We start from the raw sequence: 14863 nt of genomic DNA, 5'->3' as shown, positions 1-14863 counted from the left end.
ATTAAAAAATTGTGTTTTCCTGATCAACGACGGGCTGACACAGTCCACAGCTGTTCACATGTAAACTCACATGGAGAAATTATCTGCTGTTAGGCACAGATATGAGACCTTAGACACAGAATGTTTGCACCCAGGGGCACACATCCACTCCTAACTAAATGTAATTGGTCCATGTGCAATTACATGTGAATAGTTGTGGACAGGGTCAGCCTGTCATTGATTTGTATGTTGCAGAAATAGACAGATCGGAGTAGCATACATCTCTATTTCAGCTGTGTGCATGAGCCTCTTACCAGAATCCAGGCAATGTACCCCGTGTGCCTATTTGAAACTAGTTTCACTTTATTTATATCTATTAACAGGCCAGTGGCCAACTGAAGGAGCACACATGGCAGGCTGACTATACGGCTGCCAATTGCGAAGTAGTGGCTTAGTGCTGTCTGCCTACAAGAGAAAGTGTGGTTATTGGCAGGATCTCTAGGTAAGAACCTTGGCAACATATTCACAAAACAATTGTACTGTACATCGTGAGATATGATGCAAGAAATAGTAAAAAAATAAAAAAAAAATAAAAACAGATTTTCGGCTTACATATACTTTAAAAATAAGCTGAACCAATTATGTCCCCTCCCTACTAAAAATGCTACAGTGGCATGTAAGGTCACTTTCATTTGACAGGGGGTGGCAGTTAGAAAGACTTTGTCTTGAAGTCAGCCTTCATAATAGGTAATTTGAGGTTCCCATAGACAAGATTCTTAATGTTTAATATAGATTCATTTTAAGACTGATAAGGTTCATCATAACACACACACACACACACACACACACACACACAAATTCATCAAATTCTTATCGCTAGAGACTTACTTGATATTTCAGCAGTCTTCCTTCCAGTAAACTGATTGTATCTGCAAAAATTGGGGAAACAAATTAATTATTTTCTTGTATGTTTGCCCTCTACTTGTATGGAATGCTTTCAAAATGCCTTCTGTGCTTATCATCTAAGTATCTGTCCTTCAAACCAGGCCTACAAAATCCATCATCCACCCATGCCTGCCTGGAAAGAAGGGATACAATCCTTGTGGCTGAAGCTGACAAAATGAGGTTCTGGTGGGCCCACTTAACCCTTTGAGGACCGAGGGACGTATTTGTTTTTAATTGTCTATCATCTGATTAAGAACTTAAAATACTTTTTTTTTTTTTTTTGGTTTGAGTCAAAATATTAGTTCTTAACAAATGGATCTAGCTTTTTGCCAATTATTTTATGAAATGGCTTAGTTACAGCAACTGAAGTGTACGAACTTTAAAAACAAAAAATTGATTATTTTGGCGTTCCGTAATCTTATGGTCCTCAAAGGGTTAACCATGAAGACTCTACTAAAGTCTGGTGAGGAAGCCTGACAGAGTAGAAGGGCTTGTTTACTGCTTCACTTTAATCTTCACTTTTACAACTTTACTCACTTTGGTACAAACAGTGAACAGGCAGTGAAGAGGCATATTGTCTCCTCACCAATCAAACTCCTCTGTAAAATGATCCACTATATTATAACTTTTCTTAAGGGTTGCAAAAAGTTTGCTGAACATCTAAACTTAGTCTAACATATATCTATACACAAGAACAAAAAAATGTGATGTATTGCAGATTACCAGTGCTTAGATGTGGTGGCTGCACTTGTTTTCTTTATTCAGGGCAAGTATTTTGAGCAAGTAAAGAAAAATCCCTGCTAGAAAGCCAGTGGCCTTATAACTTCCAGTGCACCGAACTTATTCAAAAATCTCATTGTTTTCAACCTTCAACCCATTTTCTGTGATCTACAAAACACCCCTCCCCTGTCTGTAAAGCAGATGAGAAGAAGAGGATCATCTGTAGTCCAAATCAGAACAGTAGCATAGGGTGCCAATGTTACCCTAGGTTCAGAAGCATATTACTGGCAGGCTCACCAGGGGTGAAGAGCCTGCAACAAAGAAAACAAATGCATCCACTAAACCTAACCTGGCCATATACTATGTGAATTTCAGACAGTTCCTGGGGATTCAGGAAACATTTGCTCAGTCAATGGCGCTGCTGGCCTGCTCAACAAGTGTCGGTTGTTTAACAGACTATTAAAAGGAACCTGCTGGAAACGTTTTGCTGCATCCAATCAAATACAGCTGCTGTTCAGGTATTTTGACAGCTGGTGGAGCCAGCTGTCAAAGTACAATAAGCACAGAGGAAGGTTTATACATCTCTGCTGTACAGTGTGGATGGAGGATTCTCCTATTTCTTTTTTTTTTCAGCACACCAGCTAAATGAAAAAAAAAAAAAAGTGTGGGGCCAGCTTAAGGACTGGTACGCTGCCATATATCACATTTTTGCTCTTGGGTATAAATACACTTAAACATTTAAACAAAATGTCAGCTGTGGGCAAATGTATCCTCCCTGAATAACACAGAGAATCAGTCACCTTATTTCACCTATCGACCTACCAGAAGAAATTTTCCATCTCATAGCCTCCCTGCTGGGATACATTTCTAATAACATCCCTAAGCTCTCCTTTAGATCAAATACACAATCTCTTAGACTTTGCTCAAACTTCCAACAGAGTATCAAATCCAAATAAAGTTATGATCCACATATAATCACTGCCAGCAAACAGCTTCTGATAAGTCTGTATAGGATGAAACATGTTGGGGTTTTTACTATATAACATTTTAATAAATGGTTTTATAGCTTTCAATTGAGGGAACTGCTAAACACACACCATTTCTAGCGGTGTGATGGAAGAAGACTGAAGGCAAGGACCACCAGCAGGGGAACACGAGACATTGCTAGGAGGTGATGCAGTATTGGATCTCTGTGGAGAGTGGCAGTGTACAAGGCTGAGAAGAGGGCTAGGAGTCTTACCCTAAAGTCACACCTAAGTGTTGTCCGCAGCATTTTGCGTTTTGCAGAAACGCAGTACAGTCCATTTAACATGATTTCCTGTGGGACATGTTCACATCTGTGCATTTTCACTTGGGGCATTTTTTGGAAAGGGTCAGGGACTTTTTTGAAGTCAAAGAGTTGTGTTTTTTGGTTCTATAGACTTCAATGGAAACGCTGCAGAAAAGCATGTAGTGTGTCTTGATGCGTTTTAAATCTGCCTAGCAACAAGAAAAATGTAAAAAAAAAAAAAGTGGCAAAAATGAATGTGCAAAAACACAATGCAGAAACGGCTCAAGCAAAAGCTGCATAAGTGTGAACCTAGCCTTACATATGACCAAGCTGTGTGTGTGTGGTCATAGCAAATCAACAAGAACTCCAGCATGATGATGTTCATTGGAGGTCCTTTACAGTGCTGGGACTTGGTCTTTCAATACCCAGGATGAGGATGCCAAACTGTGCCCACTCCCCTGGTTTACAACACAGTGCATGTCACATCATCTTCTGTCACTGGGATCCTGTCACTGTCATCGCATTTGTCTCCATGTCACTGTGCAAATACAGGGTCCACCAGTTGGGCCCACATGGACCTGGAAGTGGCCAGTGATGTTGTTGGACTTTCCTGCTGTGTGTTCTCTACTGGTCTCCCTGTGCTGATTGTGACTGGTGTGATGGCTGTGTAGTACTGCCCCCCCCCATATGAAAACCCCATCCCTCATCCTGGCCCTGGTCAATTAAATATATTTCATACAAGTCCTCCACGTGGGGTTATCATAAAAGAATTAGACTCCTTAAAACATGCCAACCCTTTTCCACCACCTACCAGCAGAATGGTCTGACAACTTTAGAGCTCTGGATAAGACAGGTGCCTCATACATGAAGGAAATACTAAAACCATATCAATGCTTGCCCTCCATTCACACAGACAAAAAACCTGACTACTCAGGATCCCTATAAATATGGTTCATGGGTCCTCCCATGCCATTCTCTGGACACTGGAACCCACTGCTCACTTCAGACGTAAGAGGCTCCTTTACTTCTCCTTCACACCAATGCATTTTATTTAGTGCTTTTTGCGGAAACATGCTACAGTCCATTTAACATGGTTTCCTATGGGACATGTTCTATGCTTTTTTGAGCTGCTGCGTTTTTGGAAAGGGTCAGGGACTTTTTAAAAAAAAAAAATACAAAAAGCAGTGTTTTTGCTACACCAGTGTTCAATGGAGAAGTTGCTGAAACACGTAGTGCATTTTTGCCACATTTTTACCATGTTTCGCATTTATTTTCCACCCAGCAATAAAAAAAAAATTCCACTTTAACAAAAAAAAAATCTGAAAAAAAAGGCAAAATGCAAAATGTGGCAAAATTGCGAAAGCACAATGCAAAAAGCATTTAAAAACTGATCAAAAGCAAAAAAGCATAGGAGTGAAGCAAGCCTTGCAAACCTTCAAGACACTGACTCTGTACAACTATGCACTTCATGCTTGTTTTGGGTCAGTGATTAAACAGGACTGAAGCAAGAATGAGAACGATTGCTTGGATTGTACTTGAACAAACTTGCAAAATAAGTCAGCAGCAGCAGTATAGTTACATAGCTTGCAGGTTTAAAAAATACAAAACTCCATCTAGATCAACCAATAGAAAAAAAAAAAGACCTCAATTTACAGAACCCAAATACCTACTGTTGAAACACAGGAAAGCATAAAAACCTTATAAACACATGCTCCAGTAGGGTAAAAAATATTTCCTGATCCACTAAGACAATCAGATAATTCCCTGGATCAACAATCTCTGGTGTTATTACTTATAAATAGTAATATGCAGTTATATTTTGTATATATTTCAGGAATGCAGTTACAGGTTTTTTTTTTTTGTCTTTTTTATTAAAAACAATCTAGTTGGCCAGACCTAGTTCCTGAGGGAGTCTATTCCACATTTTCACAGCTCTTATGAGGAAGCCTTTCTGTATGCAAAATTAAACCTCTTTTCTTCTAGATACAATGAGTGCCCCCCTGTCCTTTGTGATGACCTTACAGTGGAACTTCATCCGAAAAGGGAAAGTGCTGTTTTATACCCTCCTCCCCTCCCTCTTTTTTTTTTTTGGGGGGGGGGGGGTCATTTAGATAGATACCCTCTTCCACTTCAGGTCAGATCACCTAGGCTAAGTTCCTCACCTAAGTCCCTCCCCCCCGCCTTCCCTGCCCACACCCTTCTGGGATACATCACAGGTCCCAGGAGGCTGTGGGACCATTCACAAAGCTCATGCGCAGTGTGAAGCCGCAAGAAGTCACAGCTGGCTCTCCACAGTTAAATGCTGCCGCAAGGAACCTGAAGACCTGCGAAGAACCGGCTTGGGTGAGTACAGCGCTGGATTCCTGGACAGGTGAGTGTCTTTTTATTAAAGGTCATCAGCTACAGTTCTAAGACTAAGTTCACTATATGGACCACTTGTGTATTCATACATGGTGATCATATCTACTCCCCTTAATCTCCACTGTCGAGAGAATAAATCAGTTCCTCTAATCTATACGCATAGCTGAGCTCCTTCATGCCCCTTATAAAGTTTGGCTTCCCTTCTCTGCACGGTCTCCAGTTCTCCAAAATCCTTTTAGTGAACTGGCACTCATTACCAGGGGCAGACTGACAACTCATGGGGCCCCCGGGCAATAGGGGATCATGAGGCCCCTGTGTCCTTGCCCAAACTCAAAAAAGCCTATGAAAAAGGTACCAGGGGCATCTCATGGGGCCCCCTACTGACCCTGGGCCCTCGGGCAGTGCCCAAGTTTCCAAATGGTCAGTCCACCCCTGCTCATAACTGAACTGTATATTCCAGAGGATAAAGTGGTTGTACAGGGTGAAGGTTTTTTACCTTGATGCATTTTTTACCTTCAGTGCTCAGCTCCCCCAAATGCTTACTTGAGCTTGATCATCATCCAGGGCTCTGCACGGGAGCCTCTGCTCTTCTGTGTCTCCCTCTTCTTATTGGCTGAGACACAGCAGCCAGAGCTATTGCTGTCAATCACAGCCAGTGAGGAGAGAGTGGGGGAACGGGACTGAGCCATGCCATAGACACACAGAGCTGAATCGGGAGCGAGCACGCACGAAGGGAGCCCAAGAAAATGAGGATCAGGGCTGCTCTGTGCACAGCTATTCCACAGAGCAGGTACACAGAACATATTATTTTAAAGGAAAAAAACAAACTAACCTTTGGAACCAATCTCGCTCTTTGGGCTCAATACTGTTACAATATATTTTTGCTTGTGTTTTGTAACCATATTGAAACAATGTATTTTTGTTTGTGTACAAAGTATTTTCCTTTGCTCTGCACATAAGGTCTTAAAATAAAGGTCTATTTACCCATCTTCCCTACTTGCTTTCTATAGTTTTTTTTTGTTTATGTTCTTTTAAGTATTTGTAAGTTAACCCTTTTAAGCTTTTTTCACACTTGGCATCTTCCCTTGGGTTGCCAGAGAGTCTTTAACCTGACAGGTAAACTTTATATAATGACCCTCTTGAGTTTTTCAGGCCCACAGACTGTATTATTGCTTGTTACAATATATTCTTTACGTTATCTCTGTTCCTCTCAGTACCTTAATATTTGGAGAGAACAGCATATATATATTGTAAAAAGCTTTAAAAAAAACTGAAAAAAAAAAAGATCTAAGTCCTCTTGAGGCTCCATGCACACTAGCATTTTTTTTCTCCACTCCTAGAAGTGGGTAGCATTTTTTTCTGCACCTATAAGCTAAATAATGTTATCCTTTGTGTCCTTGCACACTATTTTAGGCTAGAAACGTTTTTCAAGCTTCAGCGTTTAGAAGCAGAAAAAAATTTTTATTGTAGAGTTTCTGGGAGCGTTTTACTGGTGGAAAAAAACCTCTGAACTTTCCTAAACTCTCATAACAGCTCCTAAGCACTCCCAACATTTTTTTTTCTTTCTAAGTGTAGGCTGCCAGAGTCCTTAACAACCAGTGAAGAGCTGGTTGTCAAGGAGCAGGTCGGCTGCGTCCTTAACAACGGATGAGTCATCAGCTGTCAGCAGGCTTCCCTGCGGACAGATGAATGTGAACAAAATTACTCATCTGTTGTTAAGGACGTAGGGGGTGGCTATTCTCTGGTTGTTAAGGACAACGGGGGTGGCCTGTTATAAACTCTAGCACTCCTAACCAGCGATGCTTCTAAACACTGGAAGAACTCCATTTAAAAAAAAATGCTAATATTTAGCTTTTTTATCAAGAGTTTTTTGTCCAGCGGTTTTTGAGCAGCTAGTGTTCATGGAGCCTGTAAGCATGTCATTTTAATCCGCTTAGCTAATAAATGGCATCTCGCACAGCTACATTTCCCTGATCAGTTTAGACTAGAGACAGGAAATCAGCTGTGCATTGGAAATTCATTCCTTTGACATCAAAGCTTTTTTTTTTTTTTTTTTTAATTTAATTCAAGTGGAGTGAGCATCAGATTTGTTCCCCCCCCCATGTCAAGTTTAGCATTCTCAAAAATATGTCAGGGCCTAAACAAAGATGACACCATCCTTCTGGAGAGAAAAGCAGATGAAGGCATCGTCAGAGGGTTACTGTGATCTCTGTGAAAGGTATTAAACTACCCGAAAGGATTACACTGACACATTTCTTATTTTTATTGTTAAGTACATGCATATCTCACGAAAGGTCAACTTTAAACATTCTGTACACTTTGCAGATGCTTTGTGATGATTATCACCATTATCTTAATAAAAATTGAGCTGCAACTACATTTATTGTTGGCTTAGCAGTTTTCTTTATCATCTGCGGATGTTGCTTTAGAAATAGATAAGCAGTTTTTTATAATCTAAAAGTAGAGTGATTTTTCATGAAGTTCTATTGTGAACCATGAGAAGAGATGTATGGTGTTTTGTGGTCAATTTGCAGTGAAATATTAGTGCTGTGCGTCAGCAGGTCCACCAATAAGTGGTTAGTACCATCCACCCTGTATAGGTTTCAGGCCCCATCAGGGGGAAGGGAATCATGGACAGGAGGGCAGTGATCAGAGCAACAGGGGTGAGGAAGAGCAATCCAGGAAAGTGAGCCTCCCGTGGCTCCCCCTGCAGTGCAGTTGGCTGCTTCTCCTCTTCCTCCCACTCGCTGGATCAGTTTTGAGGATCCCTTCCCCCTGCCACTCTATTCACTCTCCTCCCCTTCAGTTCTGATTCCTCTGTGCTCCCCCTTCCTGCAGTCCTGCCATTTTCTCCTACCCTCCCTCCCACTGGCTGTCAGCTGCTGCAGGCAAAACAGGGAATTGAGTTTCAGAATGGAGTGGGGGGCCAGTAAACATGTCATTTTTACTAGCCCCTTCCTTTCCTGAATGAACACAGTGAGAGATTGGTAGCGATCGCTCCTTTGTTCATCCATAACCGAAGCATAGTAAAAAAAAAAAACTGTTTACTTGCTTCAGTTTGTGTTTTGCTTCCTGTTCATCCATTCTGCAGTGCAGCTTAGGCTGCAGAAAAAGGCTTGGGGATCTGTATCCTCAATTTCCTTTCTATGTCTCAAAATTTAGATATCTCCAAAGCTTCCCCCCTCTACAGGGCTGTTAAGAAAAATGTAAAAAAAAAATAAATAAAAAAAATTGTAAAAATATTATTTTAAAGAACAGAAGTAATTTATGTGAATAATAAACACTCAGGCCTCTGCAGGGGCGGACTGACAACTCATGGGGCCCCCGGACAATAGGGGATCATGGGGCCCCTGTATCCTTGCCCAAACACTAAAAAGCCAAGGTACCAGGGGCATCTCATGGGGCCCCCCTACTGACCCCAGGTCCTCGGGCAGTGCTGAGTTTCCAAATGGTCAGTCTGCCCCTGGGCCTGCCTCTGGCTCTAGAGCCTCCCGTTGCTCTTTGCGAATGCACGAACACAGCCACAGATACTATCTGGACAGGTGTGGGTGAGTGGCCCTGAATGCACATTGTCTCCAGACACGTAAGCAAAGTGTTGATTCACACTGTACAGGCCACAGCACCCATGTGAATGAGCCCAAAGACCTCACTCTTTAGGCCTCAGTGCTTTTATGTTAACTCAATACAAGTTTCTCTTTTAGATTTAGCAGGAATTTTGTATAATTATGTTGCATTTGTGTCCACTAATGATTTTAGTGTATTTTTAGCAAAAATATCTTGATTGGGGATGGGGTCCTATCAGGTAGGCTGTACAGACCATCTTTATTTTAAACAGCAGCCTTTTATTCTGACATACCAGGACTGTTCGTTGTACTAATAGATTTAGATGCAGTAACAAATTGGAGCTGAACTCAAGGAAACACTTTATAAGCGATTACAACAAACCATTTTTTTTACTTTTGGGACAAAGGTTACACATAAACAAAAGCTGTTTATTGTAAGCACCCCTGTTAGTAGTAAATGGTTTGTCTCAGCCTTGTAGATGCTGCATCTGCAGGACAGCTTATTCTATCGAGAAACAACAGGCTTACTGGCCAGATCATCAGGTGACAAAGGAAAGAAAGTATTAAAAAAAAAAAAAGAAAAAAAGAAGAATGCAGCCATTACATCTATGAATCGGTAAGTTTCAATATAATAATTGGGTCTAATACTACTTTAGATTTTCCATGGACACGCTTAGAAATCTTTACAAAGGGAATATGTGAAAAATTTTGAAAGTAAAAATCAAAAAGGGTCAATGTTTGCATTTCAGCTATTTGCCATAGCAAAAAAAAAATAAAAACATTAATAAATTTAGTGATTCCAAAGGTTCCTTATTTTAATGCGATACTAAAGGTTCATTTTTTTGTAAAATAAAAAATGTGTTATACTTACCTGCTGTGTGCAGTGGTTTTGCACAGAGCAGCCTGGATTCTCCTCTTCTCGGGTCCCTCCTGGCTCCTCCTTTCTATTGAATGCCCCCATAGCAAGCAACTTGCTATGGGGGCACCTGAGTGTGCATATTCAGGAGCTGCTGCTCCATGTGTCCATTTACACATCAAGCTGCAGCTGAGCCCCACCCCCTCTCATTTGCTGAATGGCTGTGATTGAAAGCAGCAGGAGCCAATGGCTCCCACTTGCTGTCTCAGCCAATAAGGAGGCGGCAACCCAGGACAGCGGAGGCTGTCATGCACACAGCTGAATCGTAATGGGGCTCAGGTAAGTATTGAGGAGGCTGAGGGGACTGCAGCACACAGAAGGTTTTTTACCTTCATGCATAAAATGCATGAAGTTAAAAAGCATTGAGCCTTTACAACCACTTTAAGATAATGTCTACCTCTTCTTTTTAATATAATTATTAACCCCAAAGTGACATAGTAACACATATAAGCAGCATCCAGGAGATGGGCTTTAAACCTGGGCACCGCATATATGTGTTCTCATGTTTGTGCTGGAAGCACACGACACAGCACACTCCCAGAGTCCAGGCTCTCACAGACAGCCCCGGTCATTTACTAAAAGTTGGGACCCGGGACTCATGGTTCCTGGTCACCTGATTAATGTAATAGCCTCTGATAGTACACACATGACTGATTAATGTGATAGTCCTCCTCTTCTGAATGGAGAGAAATATACATTGCATCTTTCCCACCTTGCAAGACAGAAAGATGTAAACAAACAAAAGTGTGTAAAAAAAAAAAAAAATATATATAGATTAAGGCTTGATCTAGGTCCATGGGAGGATTAGTGTTAAGATCAAGGCCAGGGTTAAAGGAAAGGGCCAGTATATTTTAGGTAGAATTTTAAAAAAATTTCCATTTCCATAATATTTTCAGTGTCATTGTCAGGGTGTTTTGAGGTAGGATACAAAAGCAAAATGCACACTATAGTTTCTTGGCCCTGCTACAGGTACAAACAATAAATAACATACACATTTAGTATTTTGGCAATCATCAGGAGAGTTTATTTTGGGTTGTTTTTTTGGTGGTAGGTTATTGTAGTAGTAGTAAGCAAAAGCATATTTTTTTAGCGATTTTAGGCCAGTTTTCCTTAGATTAAAAAATTGGGAGATATCCTTCACCATTTACCACCAAAAGAAAGCTCTTTTTTTTTTAGAACAAATTGAGCTTTCTTTTGGTGGTAAATGGTAAAGGATATCTCCTAATTTTATTTATTTTTTTCAGAACAAAGGAAAATAAGGTAAAAAAGAGGTATAATCCACCTGGATACATGTAGTTGTGATCATATATACAGTTTTATTAACACATGTCAAAGTTGCAACATTGGAAGTGGGCATTAAGGTTTGTCCTACCCTCCATCATGAAGGGGTTAATAGACAAAATGATGATAATTATTATTGAACCATTTAAACCTGAACTCAAAGCACGGGTTGGGGATAGAGCTAGAGCGGGGGTGGGCAAACTTTTTGACTTGAGGGCCGCAATGGGTTCATATATTGGACCCGAGGGCCGGACCAAGAGTAGATGAATGATGTGTATGTGTCATCCATAGTAAGTATAGTAATATTCCCCCATAGTAAGCATAGTAATTAATCCCCCATATAGTAATTCATCCCCCATAGTAATTCGTCCCCCATAGTAATTCATCCCCCATAGTAATTCATCCCCCATAGTAATTCATCCCCCATATAGTAATTCATCCCCCATATAGTAATTCATCCCCCATAGTAATTCATCCCCCATATAGTAATTCATCCCCCATAGTAATTCATCCCCCATATAGTAATTCATCCCCCATATTAATTCATCCCCCATATTAAGTCCCCAAGTCCCCCCTGTGTCAATTCACTTACCTTTGCTCCGCGCGTTCCCGCGCCGTTCCGGTGTAGCATGAAAATTTGTCTCCCATGAGGATCTGTCCCCCTCGACGTATCTGCGCATGTGCCAGTTTCAGGCATTAGCAGCCGATCGGCGATCTCCGGCACATGCGCAGATACGTCGAGGGGGACAGATCCTCATAGGAGACAGATTTTCATGCTACACCGGTCTTCAGGGCGGACTGTGAGAGGAGCCTAGCGGGAGCCTAGCTCCGCGGGCCGGATTAAAAGGTCCGCCGGGCCGTAGTTTGCCCATTGCTGAGCTAGAGGGTTCAGTGTTGAATCCAGAAGGTTCGGCAAAGCACTTGTGCGGGGTTATAACCTCTGTCAAATTGTTTTCCTGTCACTATTAGGAAGATTTTTTTTTAGAACATTTCCTGTATGGGTGACAACTATCAACATTTGGGCTACTCCTCTTTTTCTATCCTGTGAAAAGAACAGGAAGTGAAGGGAAATCACTCTAACAAGGGAAATAACAGCAAAAATACAAAACAAAACAAAGTTGTCTGTACTAAAGATAAGGAAATGTGAGAATTGCATTTGTAGAAATGTGTCAGTTCCAGGGGCGGACTGACCATTTGGAAACTCGGGCACTGCCCATGGGCCCGGGGTCAGTAGGGGGCCCCATGAGATGCCCCTGGTAGCTTTTTCATAGGCTTTTTTGAGTTTGGGCAAGGACACAGGGGCCCCATGATCCCCTATTGCCCGGGGGCCCCATGAGTTGTCAGTCCGCCCCTGGTCAGTTCTGCTCAAATTTTCAGTTTTCTGAGAGAGCCCCCCTCCTAAGAGAGAATATACACACACAGTATATACACGTACATTAAAAGTTCCTCAAACAAATAAGCAGAAGTGAAACTGCATAGCATAGCGGGGGAGCCCAGAAAACAGTCTCACCTGATTAGGCATTCTTTCAAAAGTCACACAATCATTTTTCAGTTTAGTGAAACCGGATAAAATGTGCCTTTATATGGTGTTACCGCACACCAGCTGAAAGACAAGATCAAGCTTGCAGTGGAAGCCACAGCTCAGTGAGCCGAGTGATGGGAATAGGGAGAGGAAGGCAAAGTGTTGTTCCTTTTTATAGGTTTTGCAGCCATATAGCATAACTGGGGTAGGGTTAAAAAATAATGCACCTAAAACAGTTTCTTTATATTCTTCACCTGTTTAGGTAACCTTAAAGTTGGAGCGGTCCCTTAATATATTAAGAACAGAAAGTTATTTACAAAATCCACGATATAAAATACAGATTAGAGGCTGTTTTGCCAGCCTGTCACTTCACTATTCACACATGGATAGGTCAATATATCCTAAAGCTGAACTCCAGGCAAGTGGCTAGAGACAAAAATTCTATTCATATATGAGAGCAATGTGTATAGATTACAATATATCTAAAATACTATTGGGAGCTTGCTTGCACAACGTGTGTTTCACACTCATTGCACAAATCTATCCACAAAACCACTGCAACAGTCACCTTCTTATGTGCCTTGTACTTTAATCCAATACATAAATAAAAATCCACCTCTGCATTAATAAAGTGATAATAAAGATCACAAGAATGATTAATAGTAGTGATCCAACATAAATGTGTGGTGAATCAATAGCTGTAATTCATAAAATAAATCTTCTCAGATTATTATTAGTCTTGAATGGTGGATAATGGAATTGGATACCACTCTTTATGTAAAAATTGTTCATACTTGCAGAGATGACGGAGGCGCAAAACAAGCCTTGTTCTCTAAAATTGACCACAGTGCCTCTATGATATCGAGGTCCAGAGATTGTGGCCCCCAGGGAAGGTGCAAGACTTCACCTGCTTGCTCGTCAAACCATGATTTGACAACACCAGCATGTGAATCAGAGCATTATCATCTTGGTAAATGAGGCGGTCTTCAGCAAACCATGTCTGCACCGTGGAGTGCATATGGTTGGCCAATTTGTACACAGTCACTGCCAGTGACTCTTCCTTTCAAGGTGATTATTATTATACAGGATTTATATAGCGCTAACAGTTTGTGCAGCACTTTACAAAATGAAGGTAGACATTACAGTTATAACAAAATTTGGTACAAGAGGAAACAGAGGGCCCTGCTCCTTAGAGCTTACGATCAAGGAGGAAGGGTTGAGTGATACAAAAGGTAATAGCTGTGGGGGAGATGAGCTGATGGAGGAAATAAAAAGCAGAATAGGCTTCTTTAAAGAGGTTTTCAGGAATTGTCTAAAGGTGGATAGATTAGGAGATAGCTTGACAGATTGGGGTAGGGAGTTCTATAGGATGGGAGAAGCCCTGGAGGAGAGCATGGGAGGAGGTGACAAGGGAAGTAGAAAGCAGCAGGTCTTGGGCGGATCAAAGAGCAGTTTGGTTGATATTTTGAGACCAGGTTGGTGATGTAGCTGGGGGCAAAGTTGTGGATGGCTTTGTAAGTTGTTAGTATTTTGAATTTTATTTGTTGGGCGAGTGGAAGCCAGTGGAGGGATTGGCAGAGAGGGGTAGCAGACACTGAATGGTTGGTAAGTTGGATGAGCCTGGCAGCATTATTCATGATGGACTGGAGGGGGGATAGCCTATGTAAAGGTAAGCCAATGAGGAGGGAGTTGCAGTAGTCGAGGCAAGAGATGACCAGGAAGTGAATTAGGAGCTTTGTGATATCATTGGTTAAAAAGGGGAGTATTCTGGAAATGTTGCAGAGGTTGAGATGGCATGATTTGGATAGGGATTGGATGTGGGCCTGAAAGGAAAGTTTAGAATCCAGGGTTACACCTAGCACCCTGGCATGCAGGGATGGGTTGATAGTGGTGCTATTGATCCTGACCGAGAAGTCAGGGGAAGGGGCACTTGGGGGAAATATTATGAGCCCAGTTTTTAATAGATTGAGTTTTAGGAAGTGGTGTGGCATCCAGTCTGATATGTCTGTTAGTAAATCAGTGATACGTGAGGAAACGGATGGGGTGAGCTGAGGAGTAGCGAGATAGATTTGTGTGTCATCCGCATAGACATGGTATTGGAAACCATGGGAAGCTATCAGCTGACCCAAAGAAGAGGTGTAGATTGACAATAGGAGAGGTCCAGAACAGAACCTTGGGGGACCCTGACGGTAAGAGGAGTAGGAGAGGAGGAAGTAGACTTGTAAGTGACACTGAAGGTGCGGTGAGATAGGCAAGACTCGAATCAACGCAGAGTACAGTCACAGAGACCAAGTAAATAATGTTTT

General features: G+C 41.6%; 1 protein-coding gene across 1 annotated transcript in view; it reads right to left on the bottom strand.

Annotated features, from left to right (window-relative positions):
• IRAG2 (inositol 1,4,5-triphosphate receptor associated 2) overlaps positions 1–908 on the bottom strand; it is a gene marked incomplete at its 5' end in the record, with an annotated part of 68597 nt that extends 67689 nt beyond the window's left edge. The window contains one exon of the mRNA XM_089663592.1: positions 868–908. Within this exon, the coding sequence (XP_089519718.1) occupies positions 868–908 (41 nt within the window). The remainder of the gene's footprint in view (positions 1–867) is intronic.
• Positions 909–14863: the final 13955 nt, after the last annotated feature.

Source organism: Staurois parvus, unplaced genomic scaffold, assembly GCF_062004578.1.
Source record: "Staurois parvus isolate SC_StPar_1 unplaced genomic scaffold, SC_StPar_1.0 ptg001726l, whole genome shotgun sequence".
NCBI lineage: Eukaryota > Metazoa > Chordata > Amphibia > Anura > Ranidae > Staurois > Staurois parvus.
This window is presented reverse-complemented; position numbering and strand designations above follow the sequence as displayed.